The sequence below is a fragment of the Scophthalmus maximus genome, chromosome 14 (assembly GCF_022379125.1).
Source record: "Scophthalmus maximus strain ysfricsl-2021 chromosome 14, ASM2237912v1, whole genome shotgun sequence".
NCBI lineage: Eukaryota > Metazoa > Chordata > Actinopteri > Pleuronectiformes > Scophthalmidae > Scophthalmus > Scophthalmus maximus.
The window spans coordinates 6,685,941-6,707,824 of record NC_061528.1 but is presented as its reverse complement, the minus strand read 5'-3'; the positions used below and the strand labels follow the sequence as shown (position 1 = coordinate 6,707,824).

Here is a 21,884-nt window from a genome sequence, read left to right as displayed (position 1 = left end):
ACCATTCTTCATTCACTCAACAAAAACATTTTAAGGCAATATAGTTTGTGAGTGTCAGTCTTTAATGGGGGAAAAGAGGCGTATTTCATAGATGTTTCATCCTACAAGACAGAATCAATAAACAGACATATCTATACTTTTCATAGTTCAAAGGTCAACTTGTAGGAGGTCCATCTGCCCACACTCAACCCCTTCTACTGTATATGGAACGTGTGTGTGTGTGTGTGTGTGTGTGTGTGTGTGTGTGCGTGTGTGTGGTCTACTGTTTGCATATGTGGTATGTGTTTTTCAGGGAGGCTCCCATACATAATGTTTACAATATATATATATATTTTTTTATTGTACGGTCACCCAAGTAGCAACTAGCAGCTCCAGAATTAGTGATTGATTGAGTGTGACAAGACAGAGGGATGTCAGAGAGTAGGCTGCTGCTCCTGTGTGTGTTATAATGTGTATCCAGTGTTACTCAGCCCTTTAATTAAATTTAACAGGAATCAACTATCTCGCCCAGTGTTAGCTGGGATTGGCTCCAGCCCCCCCGTGACCCTTGAATGGATAGGCCGGTAGACGATGGATGGATGGATTATCCTAATTGTTATTAGGAGTTCCATTAAGTAGAAGATTTAAAATGCTTAGAGGAAAACAAAGATGTTTTTCATTCAGCATGGATGATGTGTTTCCATATCAAAAATCAAGTTTCTGCACCTCACCATGAAAACTATTGAGTGCTTTGTGTCCAGTTCAATAACACGAAAGGCTAACCACACGTGTTTAATTTAATTATGATGAATGCTCATTAATCCATGCATAAAAAGGAAATATTACGTGTATTATTACATTTTCGCTTTATTTCTCAATTGATTTGTTTTTGTTTAGACATTAAAGTATGAAATTATTAGATTTTAAAACAATGAAATATAGGTAACCTACACCATTTGTGTGTTTGTATGTGTTGAAAAACAGCAGAAGAACATGAAGACATGTCTGTCTAATAACGCTTAGCTGAAGCTAGCGGTTTAATTGTTCAGTGTGTAAATGCCCATCATCATTCCCTGAAGCCCAAGTTATCATGTTCACATAACATTTCTCCAGACCAACTGTCAAAAACCCAAAGATGTTGAGTTTGCCATCATATCAAACTGGAAATAATTGGCAAAATATTCACAGTGGAGACGCAAATACCGGATATCCGTTTTACGGCTCAGCCCTGGCTCCGTAAACTAACCCCCCCCCCCCCAAAAAAAGAACCCCCTGCACCACACGACACTGTGTGTGCAGTTTGCAGACACCACTCCCCGACACGTTACGAGACGCGCTAGCGGCAGATGCTACGACTCAGGGGTTTTGGCCTCGTGGTTAGATAGATAGATAGATAGATCGATACTTTATTCATCCCAAGCTGGGTGTAGCAGCAGCATGTTTCACACAGCACACATTCAAAATTTAAAATATATACAATATCTACACAAATAAATTTAAAATATACGAATTGTAAAAAATATAGAGAGAGAATATAACATTTTAAGAATTTACATGAACTATTAACATTGGATTAAAGAATTTACATGAAGAATTTACCGCGTCTGTCTCCCATACACCCCGTGTAGGCTGCGGGATCGAGGCCCCGGCCTGTGCAGTCAAATCATCAACAACAACAACAGAGAGAGAAACAAGCTTCCTCCAAAAAACGCTACCTGCCCCTTTAACACAGGGCATACATTTGCGAAATTGTTGGCATCTACCTTTCTTTGTCAGTCGAATCAACCAATCGTTTCAGCTCTCTGCGAATGAAGTCGACGATAGTTCATACATGGATCTACATTTAAAATTTGCAAATGACGGCAAGGATTTATGGATCCTTACAGGCCTCTGTCATAAAATGCATGCCGTGTAATATTTGTGTGGATAAACAGAAAGAAAGAAATGTTGAATTCATTTAAAAGCGGCCTTTCTTTCAGGCACAATAAACCTGTCGCGCCTGCCTGCGATGTCAGAGCCCTCGGTTTGACGTTTAGTGATGGCGACGGCCTGTGTAGTGTTGACCAACGCCGGGCAGTGCAGTGGGCTGCCTAATATATATGTGTCATTTGGGACTGTGGACTGTACATTAGCTGTTCTCCCCAGCTACCAGGAGAGCCAACATTTACAGTCATTATACAGATCATTTCAGTGTGCTTCCAGTCACACAGCAGACACTGAACAGGCCTCGCGTGGAAGCTGAGCACAGGTTGACACACATGGGTGGTTCGGTGTCAAGAGTGTAAAATGCATGAAATAAAGTGAAGCAGACTGGAACTTAATTTATTGTGTGTTACTGTTTGGTAGTAAGAAAGCAATAGGAAAAATAATGGGGAATAGAAGCTGCTTTCTCTGTTGTGTTTTCATAAACCAAATCAAAATTTGGCAAGATGTTGCTTTAGACATACCTTGTGTGTGTGTGTGTGTGTGTGGGTGTGCGTGCGTGTGCGTGTGCATGTTTGCGCGTGAGTGTGTGTGTGTGTGTACATGTTTTTTCTTTTCTTTCTTTTTCTTTCTCCTGCATTTTCTGGCTTGACATTTTGCCAGCGATTAACCTCTGAGGAGGAAAGTGCAGAAGCCGGAGCTGTCTTGTCCCCATATGCTGCATCCCAGCATGCTCTCTGTTTGTCCCAGGTCAACAATGAGTCCTATCAGCATTCCGCGCATACCAACACCTCACTGCAGAATACTCTACCCACAATGCCTTTCGGCGAGCACCTGCGTTCAGAGCCCAGTACCTTACCCTTTTACCTAGTGTCGAACACTGTATGCAGAAAATCCATGTTATACAGTATCTTGAAGCTTGAAAACTCTCAAGAGACAAAGTTAAAATTAAAGCGGTTGAGATGTTTAGAGGGTCCTTTCGGCTACAGCCGGGAAAAAGAGAATTGCTGGATTCCTACACGTCCCATAATGCAACCAATAGCCCATTTTGGTTTGACCGTCTCTGCCTGAAACAGCCCAATCCAAGATAACCTTGATGACATCATCAGGGTCACTTTCTCAGGCTAATATTAGGCAAAGTAAAGCACCAACATCCCCCTACAACTGACTGCTTAGCGTGGATCCATCATCTTGTCATGCGAGTACAGTTTATTACTGCCTTCCGTGGCTCCAAGTTTTATTTCAAAGTGAGAGAAGCTGCCGTTTTATTTCGGCACTAAAGCCTCAGCAATTTTCATGTATTTACAATAAAAGCGTGACAGATTTAGGGTGCGATCGTTTACTGCTCTGCGGCTTTCCAACACTTTCAGTTTTTTTTTTTTTTTATTGCTAAATAGCTAACGGATCAGTTGCTCCTCGCGGAAAATAAATGGGATGCAGCGGCACCACCGAATGAAGGAGTGCGGATGGGATTAGAGGGGGACTGTTAATCCCAGCGGAGCAGGTGCGATTTGTACACAGCATGACAGGAAGTGTTGCCTGGGAGGCTCATCTCAGAGATGGAACATCCTTTTGCCCTTAAATTCTCCTCAGGCAGGACGAGCGATGTGGGCAAACTGCTCATAAATCGGAGCTGAAGTCAACTGTCACGGAGCGGCACAGAGCCAAGAAGACGTGAGGGAGTGGATACGTTTTTCATGCAGGATGAAACAAACAGACTGCTAATTGAAAAGTATCAGAAAGAACAGTTAGTCAGATAGTTACAAACACCACAAGAGAGAAGGACAGATGAGGTCAACCAGAGGACGGGGACATCGATTAGCAGACAGAACAGGCTTGAAACACCTTCGGCTTTATGCCCCCATCACCTCCTGTTTGTCACTCGGCAATGTTTCTCCCAATCTGACCAGGAAACCACAGACTGTCCTTCTCCGTCCGACATGTCTCAAAGCTCACCACTCATATCAGTGGGTCTGTTTGCCGGGTTGTGGACGCAGGTGTGCAGGGACGGGGCAGTCGATGTGTGCGATGAGGGCGTACGCGGGGCTCTGTGCATATGTGTGACTGTCGGCTGTTTTGGATTAACAGGTAGGTGTGACTATCTGTCCGTCTGTCTGTCTGTCCATCTATCTACCTATCATGTGGCTAAATAAGATCGCTTGGCCCACCAAGTCACCTCATACCTTGCAAAACCCTGAAACCGTCTCTCTCGGTGCATTGGCGTCGTCGTCGGACAACCCCAGGTGAGACATAGGAATGTTACAGCCTGTTGATTGAGGTACAGGATTGTGTGCGCGTGTGTGTGTGTGTGTGCTCGTGTGTGCGCGTGCGTGTGTGTGTGTGCGCGCGCTTTAACATGTGGCACGAAGAGAGACTCCGCATGTGTTGGTGCGTGTGTACTCCTACAGTATGTGCATGTTCGGGGGCTCTGCTGCCACACTGCAGTGTGAATGCTTGTCTAGCGGCAGGCAGCTGTGAGCGGGGGAATGTGTGCGAGTGACTGCCCGTACATTCACAGCAAACTCCCAAAGCCAAATAGGCCCACTACTCACTTAGAGACACGGGTGCATGCACGGTAGGAAGAATACGCGACTTCAAGCCACAGGGTTTGTTCCTGGTTCCCTGGGCAGACAGAGTGGAGACATTTGGCGTCACAATGACCGGTCATGGTGGTCGGGGCCCGAACCATGGGAGCCACCGGGGAGGGAATCATTACACCCCTAGTTCCACCTATCAGAGAAAATGCGCTTAAATGTGTGATCAAGTAGTTGGTGTTGCCCTCAACCCAAACTCTGTAGTGCACACTGTTACTGCACATGCGACAAATGGCTTATTATTTAGAGATGAAGTAAAGGTTGTGGGATTTTGACCTTATTGGAATCCCTGACTTTTTAAACTCCACCATGTGCATCTGTTAGATGAGGTGGAGGTCCATGAGAGAGAGAGGGAGGAGCGCGCTACAAGCCCTCAGAGCCCCGCTGCACGAGCAACGAGGCTGTTTTCTCAAAGAAACTGAAGAGCAAACCTCCGGCCTTGTTGGTGGTGAGAGGGACATTTTTTTCTGAAGTGACACAGGGGGACTCTTAAACGCAGTGATTTATGGCCGGACCTTTGGTAGGGGGGCAAGGAATGAGCAGTACCCACCCTGAGTGTAGCAGGTGTGGGGTGAAGGCCGCGACAGTGATGAAGCCGCTGTTGAAGAGGGCAGGGCTTTAAGATAACTGTCGCCAACAATAAATCTGTTGGCATGCAAGCTATGAAGGAAAATATGAACATTTCATACAAAGCATTTAGCCGCCTGCTGCTCCTTGATCGCAGACAAAGGTCTGTTTTTTTTTTCTCAAAAGAGGTGAAAAAGAAAGTACTTCTATTTTAACTCATTCCCAGTAAAACTCAATTTGTTTCCAGAACCAGAAGAAATGAGAATTGTTGAGACACCGTAAGGCATAAGGCAAGTTGTCTCAAATCAACCTTAAAACCGATACGTTGCACTTTCATTTGTGTAGTATAGTAAGGGTTCCTTGGTTTACCGCCTCCATTGTAACTGGTTTGGGTCAGTTCAGTGTGACCCGCGGGGTCAGAGAAGGAAGGTCAAGGTTCACTCTTCTGGGCACTGGGGCAAAAGTTCAAAATAGTAAAAGTCTAAAGAGAAAGAAGCTGATCACACACTTGTTGAAAAGAATTGTAGGCATAACCCTGATTTACTTGCCGTGCGCTGAAAGGATCCTCCAGCAGCTGGATGCCCCCGCGTGACATCACGAAGAGGTAAATATTAACTCAGCGTGAGATCAGAATCTGGCAAGGGGGACATAAATATTTTCAGACTATATTTTGGGATTTTTTCCAGTATAGGGATGCTGTAAAAAAAAGAAAAGAAAGAAAGCTGTGGTTCCGTCGTTGACAAGGTCGATATTATAAAGACTAGCGTTCTCATGTCGAGGCCACCGACGGATCAGTAGAAGTATTTTCGGGTGCTTTTCAGAAGAGCTAAATTCCACAGCTCTCTGTCCCTACGGGTGAGGTGACATGGACACTTTCAGATGTTGACTTTAGTTTGCACTGCAAATTCCAAGATTGCCTCATGGTGAAGAGGGAAGGAGCGAGGAATGTGGGCGCCTTACAAACCTCCGATGCCGTAAACTCATCTGAAAATGTGACAGGACTGTGGGACGGCAACTCGCGAACTGTTCAAGAAACAGATTCTTCACAGGGAGTTACTGCGGCGATGGGGCGATTGTCTCCGCTTTTTATGACTGTAAAATGTAAACTCCAAGCAGTGCAAATATTTAAAAAAAAAATGCATCTATAGTTGCCGAGCTGCGCTGGAAGCACCGACAGCGAGTTGCTGGGACCCAGTCGGCCCTTTTGGCAACATGTGAAATTCACATTCACATCCACAAAACACAAGCACGCACAATTTGAGGGAGCAGAGGTCGCGGAAAATAGTCTGTGAAAGTTGCAGACCATGAGCAATAGACAGTGATAAATAGCAGCCCGGGCACAGATTGCTCTGCTAGCTACAAATACGTCTTATGAGAACGCAGCGCAGTTCCCCACAGTGACAAACATACCATGTCTGCTGTCTGAATGCCATTCTGCCTGCCATCTACTATTAATTTATAGTGCAGCCAAAGCGGCGTTCCACGGAAACGCTTTGGCAAAAGCACAAATACCTACTGTAGCTCTCATCGGGGGCTCTGGACAATGTCATGCATAATACGCATCATAAACTTTCTCAGGGCACAGAGGAGGTGGGCCAGCTGGTGGGAAAACAAAGACACTCTATCTTACGCACTGCATCGCAATTCTTGGTTTGGGTACGTGCACACAAAATACTGCATGTGGTTGACTGTGTGTAGATTCTGAGTTATTTGTGTTCACTGTGCCTGAGAACCCAGCTAGAACCCCCTGAACTCATTCTATCCTAATACACGTCCAAATTCTTCCTTCTCCCCCTGCCCCAGTATCCAAATTCTGCATCCAACATTTCTCATCTATGCACCAAATACATGCACAGAAATAGAAGTATTTTTCGACCATCTTTTTCTTCTAGTTATCATGATTTCCTATCAGATATTTTTGAAAATTTGGTTCTCAATGGAAGAGAAGAAAAAAGGCTTTGAATGCCTCATTCAGTCACGTAGAAAAGTACAAAAATCAATTGAAGAATTTTATGAATTTATCATTCATGGGAAAAAATGTACTGTATACCTGCTATTTAAAAAAATATATGTATTTTATAGATACTATAGCTGTTTAGTTGTTCTTTATGGGTTGCACGTGGGAATTTCCAATATGTACTTTATGTGATAATGCATGAAATCAGGAGATGTAATGTCACCTGGTATAGCTCATGTGGCAAATGTGGCAAACAGTTGCTTATGTACAGTAAACATGGAGCAAATGGAACATTTGCATTCATATGGAGACGTGCGGTGAATGTAAGCTGCCAATATCAACTTCCTTATACCTCTTCTTTGGTCTCCACACTCCTGAGGGAAACTTTAGCTGTAAACCTGCAAAACAATTAAATTGCTGAAAGATGAAGACATTTTAAGTTCAGTGGAGTTGTAGAGGAGAGTGATGATTATCCGTAAGTTCACCACTACAGCGACTCCTTTCACATGTATGTTGATGAGTGCAGCTTCAAGTTGACTCTAAGTTTGGGATCTTTCCTGGTTGGACAACAGAACTGCGTTCTGAGATGGAGACGAGTCAAAGAAAGAGAGTTTGACAGCAACAGACCTAACAGCGCTGACTCGGTGCTGGGGTCCTACTTACTGTACTTTCACATGCTGCAGGATACAGTGCAGCAGGTGCAGGCCGGATGGCGAGAGGCGGTTCTGAGGCCCATTGAGGCTTCATTAACGGAACAGGAAGAGATTTGGAGCACAAGGGCAAACACACACAACTCATTACCCCCTGGCTATCGTGTACCTTTCACACTGCGACTCAAAGTGTGTCCCTGCGTGTGTGTGTGTCTGTATGTGAGTGTGGTGCAATTACTGCATTTATATGAGTTTTGTGTTTGAGTGGGCGGGTGCAGAACAATTACAAGCTTTGCTCCTGAGAGATGAAAACTGCATTTGAGCATTTGGACTCTATATATACATACAAGGGAGCCACCTTGATGGCTTTTAACGGATTACCTCATTAGTGAAGGATGACGTCATTAGAGCATTTTCACATAGATATGAGACAATACAATACTATATATTTTTTAAAGTCTTACATAAACTCAATATAGTGTCAAAATGTTGGTGAGAACGCCACTGTGACGAGTGGACCTCAGGTACCAAACCACGCCGGGGACCAGAAAGCTGACTAAGCTGACACCTGGCCGGTGGAGATGCAGCGGGACATCCACCCTTTTACGCCACTGTGTCACTTTAGATCTGCACGCATCCACTATCCCTCATATAGGCACACACATTCAACACACCCTCAGCCAGGACACACTGCTGGCCTCTGTTCTGTAGGTAGAGAGAGAGCAAAAGCCTGCAGTGATTTACGCAAAGGAAATAAAAAGAGGAGACACACAGTCACCGCGGAGGTACAGTGCTATTCATACACACACACACACGTCGGACACACGGACACGTCAGAGTTACTAAGTTGTTGTGCACAGGTGTCGAAGCTGCCCTGGAAAGTGTCTGTCGTCACGGGCCAACAAAGAAGCCACTGAGAGAAAGATTATTTTTAGTCTGTGCTCGTGACTTAATGCTCCTTCTAAGATTTCATCAGACAGCCTCTTTACCGCTGTTCAATGCTGACGACATCTTTCGCCAGGTTGCTATGAAAGGTGTAAAAGCAGGGATGTTATTTTTCCTTGGACTCGCGCTGACGTAGGGTGACTGTATGTTTCAGTCCATTGTACACAGTGGTGGATGGGGAGGTAAATAGTTTATATAGGAAGCTAAAGGAGCAATGCTGCAATGGACGATTAATGTAAAAAGACTATTTTAGGCTCAGGTCCTGCGGTTCGATTTTACTTAATTGATATTGAGGAGGTATTAGAATTAAAATATGTGTGTATATATATATATATATATATATATATATATATATATATATATATATATATATATATATATATATATATATATATATATGTGTGTATATGTGTATATATATATATTAAGTAATATAAATATATGTACTTGAGAACTGTGTAACTTTGAAACTAGCTACTACACTGAATCATGTTTCTATAGTTCACTGCTATTTTACTGCTTAATCCTTATTTGAATTGAAGTACAACAAATATATATATATATAATTTTATTTTTTTTTAAAGGCTAATGTACCCTGGAACAGTGGTTAGATACACATCTGTGTGTGTGTGTGTGTGTGTGTGTGTGTGTGTTAGTGTGTGCGTGCGTGCGTGCGTGCGTGCGTGTGTTTTCCCAGGTGTGTGCGGGACAGGTGATCTTAAACAACCAGCCCCAGTGTGTCTTTGCTCAACAGATTTACTCTGCTCTTTATTACGTTCAGTAGTGAGCGTGGGTCACATATCATTAATGAGGGAAACATTCCTCTTCGTCATTGTCATCCTCTGCGACTGCTCAGCAGCGGGATGTGAGCATGTTTTGGAACTATAAATCATGGCATAAGATTTTGGGAGGTTATATTTATTCTTTCCCTCCATCCCTCCATCCCTCCCTTCGCCGCTCTCTCTCTCTCCCTCTCCCTCTCTCCCTCTCTCTTTCCCACCCACCCGAGTGGCTCCACCCTCCAGCAGATATAAGCTGTGTCTTTAAGGTGAGCATCTGTTATGAGCACATATCCCAGGGTTCCCTGTGTGTGTGTGTGTGGGTGTGTGTGTGTGTGTGTGTGCTGGTCTGTCTGCCTGATATTCTGTCTGTTAGTCTGCAGTGATTATTTCCCTATAAACGGCCACGCAAAAAGGTAAGCACCGCTCTATTCTCGCCGCACCTAATGTTTCATATGCATTTGTTTTTTTAATCTCTGTTCGCAGTTTATTTGTGATTCATACAAGAGTTTTCTTGTACATCTGCATGAAAGTTTGTTTAATCTCTTTTAATGAATTGAGATCAATTGCAGTTTAATGAAACTTAGTTTGCTTTCATTGTAATTTGGCAGAAATGCAGAGTGAAATTATTTGAGTTACTTAAAATACCCACTTCGCCGCTCTTTTAACACAACATGTCCAAACCAAAATTTGATCAAAGTGTTAAGCTGGAGCTCTGGGTGAAATATAATTATCAAATGAAATAAAAAAAATCTTCATTTATGTACATCATTGTTAATTCAAGCCTGAAATCATCATGTAGAAGAAATGAGATAGAGTTAGTGATAACTGTTAAGTGCTGCTGTCGAATTTGTTAGGCCCGAACGAATCTGGCCTTCAGCTGTGGAGTTATCATCATTTCTGCTCATCGCCATCCTGCAGAGAACATGTGTACAGCCACACTGGTGTTTCCCAAGCCGCCGCATCCAATTTAGTCAGAGCGCTGGTCTGGAGTGTGTGCCGTGATTATTTCCGCCAGAGAAAGTGCCTGTGCTGAAGGCAAATACTCAGTAGGTTCAAATGTTTGTGTGTATGAATGAGTGTGTGCATGCAGAAAGCTGAAGCCAAACTGTCAGAGGTGTGTGACGGGGGCAAGTGCAGCAGTTTGGTGAGAAGAGACTGCAGAGCAAACAGAGCGGCTCTGTCTCTCTGGCTTTGTAACACTCCTCAGTCTGGTGCCTCGTCAGTCACAGCAACTTTTGAACCAAATGGATTATATTTAATATCAGTCTTTCCGATCATATCTTTGGGAGGGCCTTGCAAACCGCTGTATAGATCCGGTAGGGTTCAGCAGCCTGAGCACTGATACATTTCTGCTCATGTATTTGTGTTAAAATGATTTCAGTCCTGTTCACGATGAGCTGAGATATGATTTGTACTCATTGTGGAAACACAGCACAAATGTTTATTATACAGTGTGTAGTTACAAACGGGACACTTATGTAGAGGCCACAGTCCTTCAGTTGCACGTACATGAATGAAAACAATGTAAGGAAAAACATTCTTGATCCATTCTGGTCATGTGGATTGGTTTGTCAATATGTGGAAACAGAAAAAAATGATAATACTATAATGAGGTATTTTTCTCTTCTTTGATTATTGATATGTAGTTTCACTCTACTCAGATCTGATGTGTATGTATGACGCCTAGGTACATACAGTAAAATACACATTATACTGTGCACAAAATAAAATGTATTTCACAAGTTTATGAGGGGTTTTACTGTCCTGCAGCTTCACTTCTCTCATATTTCTGCATATACGGTCTCTTTCTTTCTTATTTTCTCTTCCTCTTTAATGCATGGATCTTACATTGACCTTAGATCGTGACAAGTGTTACTAAAACCAGATCCTTGAAAATGGATGGTCCTCTGCACAATAGGTAAACTTTTGTGTGTGTGTGTGTATGTGTGTTTGTATGCGTGCGTGCCTACGTGTGTGTGTGTGTGTGTGTGTGTCTGTGTGTGTGTGTGTGTGCCCATCTGTATACATTATTTAACAAACTTTAGGAATGTGCTGGACAAAGGGACAAAAGGACCCGGTGAAAACCAAGAATGATGGTAGGGTGAAATAGAGGGAAAGAGGTAAACACTTTGGGCTTTTAGCTGCACAGCTGTGTCAGTGTGTGTGTACGAGTGCGTGTGTGTGTGTGTGTGTGTGTGTGCGTGCGCGAGGTTTGTTTGAGCAAGGACGATTGTAGCGTGACTTGAAGAGGTGTTAATTTTACGAGGTGTGCTTTGTGATAAAAGCTGCGTTCAGGGAGCCGTGGAGCTGCAAACGTTTTTCCCTTTTCGCCGAGAAACCACAACGTCGGTGCACTCACCAAGATTGAGTGCATGGGTACTCCTGGCTTAAGTATGAATTTGTAAATGGTTTGCGGTACAGGCAGGAAGAGGCTGAAGAGTGGTTTGCCAAACATGTTCAGTGGGATTTAAACACTGGGTTTTGGTCGGGCTGCCTGTTTCACAGAAGCACTGGGGGAAACTTTGAGTAGAAGCTAATGTGGTTGAATAGATGAACTATTTTCGGTTCAAAATGCTTTTGCAGTGCTGTCTGTCGACACACATTAACATATAGCACAGGCAAAATGTTCATGTACTGTAAGACCACTTCAGATTCATCGTTCAACCTCAAATCTTTGCCCAAAATGGAATCAATAACTCGCACATCTCGCCGCCGCGGGACTTTGTACTCTGTAGTTCCTTTCTCTGCTCTAGTTAGCAAGGTTGTTTAAAGAGACACGCGGTCTCGCCCTCTGACCCCCACTGCAGCCTGCAAGGTCACCGAGTGGCTCCAGGTCGCTGAACCGGGCTGTTTCCAAAGGGAGAGAAAAGGCCAATGAAGGCAAACAGACACAAGGAGACAGAGAAGAGAGAAGGCTCTGTTCGCACAGAGACGCGGCGGGAAGAAGCGGAGACGGTGAGAAGAGAGTTGTCTGTATCAGACAGAGGAGAGAGAGTAGATGGATGTGTCTGGAGACGGGAGGATGGTGGACACAGCTACTATTTCCATCCTGGTCTAATGCACGGGGGGAGAGATCACAAATTGCTTGTGAGGAAGAATCTGGCAAGCAGCTCAGCGGTGTTTATTTGGCAGTCCTGTCCCGTCGGCTGTGCAATACGCGATGATGGGACACAATTCCCATCACACCCTTCAAAGTTATACCTTTGCAATATAATAACCACCGGAACATTATGTTCAATGGTAATCTTGATACTACAAGCATTGACAGGCAATTCCAAAGCAAATGAACTTGCTTCGGGCGCATTCCTGAATACCATTACAGTTTTTATGACGTTGACTTTTTTTTCTCAAACATCATGGAAGAACGATGTCGCTGCCTGACGTTCCCTCACCACCTTCCTGTAGTGGTAAATCACAAGAACTCGGCAAGCTGCTGTTCATTGCTGGACAAATTGTATTTCTTATTCTTTCTTTGCATGTTTGTACAGGCGGAATTGCACAGCTGCTGCAGCTTTAATGACATTATGGGGATTGCGGCTTGTATAAGCTGCGGCAGCACCTCCACATCCGCCGGGCGAAGGTTGACTCAGCAAAAACAACAGCTAACAGACGTATCGTGCCCATGAGTCCTCCGCCATTCGCACACCTGATGGACAATTTACTGCGTTTCGTTTGTGTAAAATGTCAAGAAGATGGACATCTGGAAGTAGTCGAGGAAACAGAGGCACACACATGCATGTTCATACACATGCGGCACATGGACGCGTGATGGCGACTACTTTGAGGTTTGCTTATTTTTGAGGCTGTCTGGCCGAGGCAGGACATGCTGAGGGCTCAGCGGTGTATGACCAGCCACACATGATTTTGGCAGCAGATGTTGAAATGTTAGCGTTGAAACCACAGATCTTTGTACCACCCTGTCCCCCTGGGCTGTTGTCTAACGGTAAATGTGTTGGGTCAAATTTGAATGACAAGATAGGATGTTTCCAGTGGGGAAAAAAAGTAAGGAAGAATCATCTCGTAACAATTTGAAACATTGAAATGTAGAAAACGTTGTCCCTGGATGGATTTTTCTCACACGACAGCAGGGATGGCTGTGTCGGTCCGTCAGTTCACCACTTATGTCCGGACTGAAATATCTTGAACAACTATTGGACAGTTTGCTATGAAGCTTTATACAAAAAGGTCATGGTCCCCACAGGATGAACTCGAGCAACTTTGGTGAGTTTCATCCAGCCCCACATCTCAACAATTTGGTCATCATTAGGTCCAAATGTAACTTTGTCCAAAAGTTTAGTTCATGACCAAATTCCTACAAAATTCCTACCACCAATTCTCACAGCTGTCACGTATATTTAAAAGCGACATCATGTCTGCCATAAGCATGAATATAGATGGAGGGATGACACTTGCACTTAAAGGTAAATTTAATGGGTATAATAGACTTCTTCATAGTCACTTTGTTGTGACGGCACCCGACTCTTTCGCTGTTTTCTGTAATAACAAATTAAACCTATGGGGAACATGGTAGACGCAAGTGCTGCCTCACTGAGCTGCATGCATGTTTACGTGCGTATAGTATGTCTACAGTTCTCTCATATGTGAACAACTGTGCGTGTGTGTCTTTCACCTGTCTCATAAACAAGTCAGTATGGACAGGGTGTGAACAGAATAACACGTTGGTGAAATCTGCGCGGTATGAAAACGTTGCTGCTCCCGTTTAGTCACTGTTACAAATGACTGCTTGTCAGAGAGTCATCACCGAGGGAGCCAAGATGTTTTACACCAGCGTGTGAAAAATTTAACTGTAAATCGTACGGATGTGAGAAACGGCTCACATCACGTTACTCACGCCACCACCAATTCTCACAGCTGTCACGTATATTTAAAAGCGACATCATGTCTGCCATAACCATGAATATAGATGGAGGGATGACACTTGCACTTAAAGGTAAATTTAATGGGTATAATAGACTTCTTCATAGTCACTTTGTTGTGACGGCACCCGACTCTTTCGCTGTTTTCTGTAATAACAAATTAAAACGTGGAAATTGCTGGTTAATGTTTATGTCAGAGTCAGAAAGTGGCTCCACTGTATGAACAAGTGCCCCGGGAGGCAACACCTATATAGAATAATGTCTTGGAGAAAAGCACACCAGGTAAAGACAGAAGGTGTTTCCATCACTCTGCAGTTGCCATGACAATGTTATGGCGTTGCTATGTGACACTGAACAGACCCTCGTTGTACAGGTCCCTCTGATCTGTAGTTGCAGGTTTTGTTATTTTTCCACCCCTTTAAAAACACCTATACACGCACACATACCAACACTGTGCTGGGACGTTCCTGAGAGGTAGTAAAACCATCACGTTTATTTTCTTAAAACTCTTTATGTACACGATCGTGTTCGGCCAAATCCTTGAATGGAATATCACATCATACATTATATATCTGAATTATCACATGACTAAGCACCCGTGTTTTTTCTTTAATCTGAATAGCATTTATATAATTTTTTTTGTCAGTAAATTATTTTAAATTCAAGTATTATAATAATAATAATAATAATTTTAATAATAATAGTTTAAGGTTGTTATCAAAAAGTTTCAAAGGTTAACTTTTTTCTTTTTGTACACCCTGCTACTTCATTTACTTCGACTATAATATTCACAGGATGCAAAGAAATACAAATTTCAGTTGGTGGCTAAATGTATAAGATCAAACCTGAACTTGTATTACCACTTTTAATTTTTTATGAATTTATTTTTGTCCATATGTAGACATTGACACAAACATTAAAATTTTGATTTTAATACTTTTGAAAGAAATTAACTAGTTTGTTTGTAATCATTAAAAATTGTCCTCCTACAAAGGGGTGAACATTTTTGGTGAAATCAAATCCTTCTGCTGCATGTCAAGGCTGTGCTGCCATGAAAACCTCTTTGTTTTGTTGTGGAAAGTAGTGAGGAGATGGAAGTTTACACCTCTTTCACAAACCCCCCTGCCCCCCGAACACTCTCAGGTTCTTGGAAACACTTCTGATGGATTTCTTGATTCTGAGTATTTGTTAGCAAATGTGATTATTTTAACCTAACAAATGTCTCAGGATCAATACAACCCCTTTCTTTCAACCCTCACATCCAGCTTAACACTCAAACCTTACTGGCCATTCTGACCTGGAACAGGCCGCAGCTTCCGCCCAGTGGTCAAAAATAGGCCCCAGTTCTTGTTGGGAAAAAGTAGTGGCATTCCTCTGGACTCCATGGCATGTCTGGCCTCTGCCGCCGTGGAAACTAGTTGGACTTCCTTCAAAGGCCAGCTCTCATCAGGGGAGACAGTGGCACAGCCATGTCAAAATCACCAGTCGACTGAGAAAGGGTGAAAGGGCGGAAAAGATCAAAAGAGTTAGTGATGGAGCAGGCAGTAAGGATGTGGTTTAGGATGTGAATCAGAAAAGCTATAGAGGACCTGGCCGCATGTAATAAAACTGGGACTGGGATCAGAGTTGAACCTGGGTGGGGAGCGTGGCAGGAGATGAGAAGACTAAGACCAAGACATAGATGGTAGCTGTAAAGAATGAGTTAATAACACAAGTGCACACTCAGAAGTGCAGCTGAGAGTCTTATTCATGGGTGGGGAGCCAATGAAAAACCTTTTGCCTTGCTCCGTTACTGACCATTTCAAGCAGAAAGATCAAGGGTTATATAAAATAAATTGCCAGTGTGAACTGCTCAGCAGGACAGCAACTGTATTTTCTAAAAAAAAAAAAGCACTTGTTGGACCAGATGGTTGAATGCTTGCCCAAAAAAACCCACAAAAAACACTTCAGTGTGTTCACATGAAGGGGTTCTTCCTCAAAAGTCTGAGTGGAGAGAAAAAGTTTCCTTTTTTGAGGTCTGTGGTTGGATGTGTGTTTCTTGTAGTTCTGACAGGCAACCGCTGTAAGTATTTCCTACTAAGCACCTGCTACTGCTGTGAACCTTCCTGTGGCATCTGCTCACTTTACTTATTATGTAATTTATGAGCATTTTCATTGTTTCATTTTTAATTCAAATGTCACCTCACAACCTGTACATTTACAACTGAGGCTATGTAAATCTTCTTTATCATGTAAATTGCCCTAACTGTCCTTGTCTAAGGACAGTTATGTCTAAGGACAGTTAGACATAACTGTCATTAACTTCAATAATGTGGATCAGTATGTTACAGCCACAGGACTGCACATCTTACCTCTGACATTAGAACTCATTAGTCATGGTGCCAGTTTTCAAATCTTTGGAAGTTTAGTGTGGCGTCCTCTTGTGGACAGCTGTACAAAGTGCAGTTTGCCCCGGCCCCCTCTGTGAGAGTGACAAACTGTTATATTTGTATGCATGCATACTTTTTTAGAAATTTGAGCTTCACCAATTGTGAAAATCAGCTACATTTTTTTATTATTTTTTGGGTTGATATAGGCACTTACTTATCACCTCATGGATATTTTTTTATAGTTTATGTGAAGTAATGTGTTAATTGTTTCCAGTAGGTTATCATGTCTACGGTGGTTTTCATCAAGTAATAGAATAATTATTCAAAGGTCAGAGTGGAACACTGTCTTGAGTCAAGTGCAATTGGAATAACAGCCATACTAATTTAATCTATTCTATTTTTTTTATGACTACTGAACATTGCTGGGTGAAAAAAAGTGAAATGACTAACTTTCTGATTCTTATCTGCATGGGTAATACTCACTCACACTGTAAGCACAACTTATCTCATTCCACTGTTCACAGGACCAATGCATAGTTACAATGTATAGCATGGTAAAGAGTGTGGCCTTCATGCTCTTTCAAGAAGTATTAAACTGTAACCACACCAATGTTTGATTTACTAACTAATATACATAATATAAAAAGAGTTGCACCCTGCCTCATATCTGTTTTTCTTTATCGTCCATTCAGGCCTTGGCCATGCCTCCCATCCCTGACCCCCTCTTCTTCACCCTGCTGCATCTAGTAGTGCTTACCTATGTGAGTGGTGGAGCATACTACGGACACAAGCAACATCCTCAGCCATACCAGCCAGTGCAGCATCACCAACGCATGGGCATAGGCAAAGAAGGCTTTCCTCAGCAACAGTACCTTGGCAAAGAGGTGCCCTATATGCAGTATCCACATTACAGGAAGGAGCTACCCCAGATGCCCATGCACAAGGGCAAAGAAAATGCTCGTAAAGGGGGCGGATTTAATGGTGGTCAAGACAAAGGTGAGAAAGTTCAACACAGTTCAATAGACAGTAACCAAGAACCCTTTCAAGATCACTAACATTTAGATCTAGAACAAATGTGACATGACCTTTTACAAAGTATTTTCTACATCAAAATAAGTGTCTGTTGTTTGCCCATCTTTGTTCTCACTCTTTTGGTAAGTTGATGACCAAAAAAAAATATTTTCAATTTCATTATTTTTTTCTAATTCCTCAAAGGTCAGACAATCCCAAGTGGTGCTGAAGGAATTCCTCAAGGAGAACCTGGTCCATCTGGACCAGCTGGACCAGAGGGGCCTCAAGGACCTCCTGGACCTCCAGGGAACGGACAACCAGGACCTGTGGGGCAACCTGGACTTCCTGGTCCACCAGGAGTTCCTGGGATAGGAAAACCAGGTTTGCCTGGATTGCCAGGCAAGCCAGGAGGAAATGGTGAGGCTGGGCCACATGGAGAAATGGGTCCTAGGGGGGAGGTGGGGCCATCTGGACAGCAAGGGCCTCAGGGTCTCCCAGGACCACCTGGGCTACCAGGAATTGGTAAACCAGGGGGGCAGGGATTACCAGGTCAACCAGGAACAAAAGGAGAGCCAGGTCACAAAGGTCTGCCAGGACTACCAGGATTACCAGGAGCCAAGGGAGATAAAGGAATGGGTCAGCCAGGACAACCTGGCCACAAAGGGCTCCCAGGGCCCCCAGGTCCAGCTGGTCCAAGAGGACTGCCTGGTTTTGGAAAACCTGGGTTGAATGGAGCACCAGGCCCACAAGGACCACCAGGTGATAAAGGACATTCTGGAGAGCAAGGACCGGCTGGTCCATCTGGTGAAGGAGGGCAGACTGGCCCACCAGGACTACCTGGTCAAGGAAAGCCAGGTCAAAATGGTTTGCCAGGACAACCAGGCATGCCAGGTGCAAAAGGGCATCCAGGACCACCAGGTTTACCAGGAAAGCCAGGACTGCCTGGGTTTGGTAAACCAGGGCTCCCAGGACCAAAGGGTGATAAAGGTATGGGTGGGTCACCTGGGCTAACAGGACCAAAAGGAGATAAGGGACACGGAGGATTACCTGGTATGCTTGGATCCCCTGGACCAAAAGGTCTGCCAGGCACTCCAGGCCCCATGGGACCCCCAGGAGGTTTAGGTGTCCCTGGCCCTAAAGGAGACTGCGGAGAAGGAGGACCTAAAGGGCTTGATGGAGCCCAGGGTGAACCTGGTACTCCTGGGTTACCTGGTAAGGATGGTCTGCCTGGAGAGAGTGGAGAGCCAGGCCCAAGAGGTCCCCCAGGACCAGGTGGTGACAAAGGAGATGATGGGCATAAAGGTCTACCTGGTACCCCTGGTTCTCCAGGACTTCCAGGACCAAAAGGACAAGGTGGATTACCTGGTGAAGTGGGACCTCAAGGTCCAAAAGGAATCCCAGGAATGGATGGTACAGCAGGACCATTTGGGCCTCCTGGTCTTCCTGGGCCAAAAGGAGATAGTGGTGCCCCTGGTCTACCAGGCATAACAGGTGAGGGGAATCCAGGTCTTCCTGGCCCCGTAGGACCCCAAGGAAAAGAGGGCCCATCAGGACCCTCTGGGCAACCAGGTCAGCCTGGACCACCGGGCCCACCTGGAGTACCTGGTCTGTCTCCTGACATGGCTGGAGTACTCTCTGAGATGGGCCCTGGACTAGATGGTGTTAAGGCAGGTAGTTATGGTAAGAAGGGCAAGTATGGAGGCAATGGGGCAGAAGTAATGGGTGTAAGTGGTTTGGAAATGCCAGCCTTCACAGCTGTAGCATCAACGCCCTTTCCACCTGTGGACTCTCCAGTTGTCTTTGACAAGCTCTTGTACAATGGCCGCCAAAACTACAATCCTCAAACGGGAATTTTCACCTGTGACATGCCTGGCATTTATTATTTTGCCTACCACATCCATTGCAAAGGAGCCAATGTGTGGGTGGCTTTGATGAGGAACAATGAGCCTGTGATGTATACGTATGATGAATACAAAAAGGGTTTCCTAGACCAAGCTTCAGGAAGTGCGGTATTACCTTTACAACCTGGAGACACTGTGTATATTCAGCTGCCCTCAGATCAGGCCTCAGGACTTTATGCTGGGCAGTATGTGCACTCCTCCTTTTCTGGGTACTTGTTGTATCCAATGTAAAACCACAAACTGCAGGGTGAGCGTCGTCAGTGAGAACAAAATAGGAGCATATTTTTGTATAATAAAAAACATGATCATAAATTACCTAAGACTGGGCAGTCTTTTCAATGTAAAAAAAAAACAGTTGATCATCAACAAAAATGAGGGATTAAACATTTCAAGGAAAGTGATTAGTATGATGGTCTGTGTGTATTTACAGCAGCTTTTATACTGTTTTATCTTATAGCTGTTTGATTGGGAAAGCAGAAATTCATTATTTTATAGCTTTGCAGACAAAATAGAGGAGAATATGGCATTCAAAGAACACCCTGAAAAAAACATAAAATACAATTTGCTATTGGATATAATCACATGGAAAAGAAGATGAAATAAATGGTGTCAGATTTTGTCCCTGAACCTTTTCTAAACTGGCAGTTACCATGTTTGGCAGGAATACTCAAAGACATCCTGGTGGGAATTTGTAAAATCATAGTCAATGTCTCTCCCGTAATCAAAATATGGTCAAAAAACAAAAAAGAGCAACCTCAATACTTTTACTTCAGGTGTGTAAAGGTATTACATAAAGCTGGGGCAACTGCTGGTGACTTGTGGGAGCACACAAAAATCAGATGGTCAAAATAAAATGATCATGTGAAGGGAATGCTACTAAAGCAAGCATGTTGCTGACTGACAATTGCTCCCATGAGTGAGAATCAAAGAATGAGAATGTAATATTAAATTTTTGTTTCAATGTTTGCATTTAAGTTTATGGATGTATTGCTGCAAATAAACATTTTTTTTCTGCGAAAATGCAATGGTCAAACCAACACACCATTTTGCCCTGAACTGTGAAAACCACTCCTTTCACTATATATAATACCACAATATACATAAAATTAAAGACAAAACAGCATTGCTGTATCACTAACTTAACCATAGTATAATGCAGGTGTAAGATGCAAAATATGAGAAAGCATTAATCTGTGAAAATGAACAATTGTACAGTTATTACTACAATGTAATACTCAACAAGGATTAAGTAATATTCAACTCAATCCTGCTGTTGAAAGAAAAGTCAAACAAAGGAGGCTCGGAAAGTAGGATTGTTTGATGACTCTGCATTTCATTTGTTTCATTTCAATTCAGAATCATTGTTAACTAATGTATTCCTACTTATTGTTTTTAACTTAAAATTCAACTGTTAATATTATGTAACTGTTTTTTAAGCCATGATGTCAAATTAAAATAACTTCATACATACCCTATTCTACTTGTAATGGCAGTATAGTTATACATAGGGGCATGTCATATTTGGAAAACTATTTATGGATTATACTTTTGAAATTAAACTCTTTACCAGTATGACTTGGTATAAAACCAGTCGCTTAGGTTTGATATTTTTAGAAGCGAAATAACAAAATGTCCCACAGTATCCTTGGTGTGCTAGTTTTTGTGTGAAAACACACACATTTGCATTACAATTAATCAAAGTAAGTATTCAATGTTGCAGTAAATAATAACAACAATTATTTCAATAATTTATTATTTTATCTGCTGATCACAAATATGCTATGAAATGGACATCAAGCATACAAGATTTCAGAGGAAATATAATGATATTTCTTCTTTTAACCATGGTGCTAATATTTTCAGTGTAACCAATGCATTACGTCTTCATGTTTTTAATGTTTGTTATTATTGTCTATTGTTGTTTTTCTAAATAAAAATTGTTTGATTAAAAAACTGTTGACATTTGTTCAAAACGTCACTATTTAGAAGCTGACAGAAGGCATTTGAATGAAGCCGGTATGTAAAGTAAAAATTCACTGTAGGGGCTCATCCATTAGAAACTGTAAGAAAAAGCAGTTAATAAGAAATGGCAATAACCACGTCACATCTGTCAAGGTTGAAAATATATGCCCATGTTCCGGTTATCTCAAAAAACAAGATAAGTGAATAAATGCAAGGGGGACATGTTAAACAGACAAGTATAACATGTTCTGACTAGTATTTAACAGTAATCAAGCTTTACTCATACTCATGCAGGTATGAATAGAATGTATGTCAATTACCCACTTTAAGTCTTTAAACATTAAAGAATTTCTGTTTCAGGGTAACA

The 21,884-nt window shown here is 42.9% G+C and overlaps 1 protein-coding gene across 1 annotated transcript; it reads left to right on the top strand.

The window, feature by feature from the left end:
- The first annotated feature begins 9,680 nt into the window (after window positions 1-9,680).
- Window positions 9,681-19,960, top strand: col8a1a (collagen, type VIII, alpha 1a). The gene is made up of 3 exons (XM_035604829.2): window positions 9,681-9,810; window positions 17,336-17,639; window positions 17,859-19,960. Exons 2-3 carry the CDS (start codon window positions 17,345-17,347, stop codon window positions 19,784-19,786), a joined length of 2,223 nt encoding a protein of 740 aa, XP_035460722.1. The 5' UTR covers window positions 9,681-9,810; window positions 17,336-17,344; the 3' UTR covers window positions 19,787-19,960.
- Window positions 19,961-21,884: the final 1,924 nt, after the last annotated feature.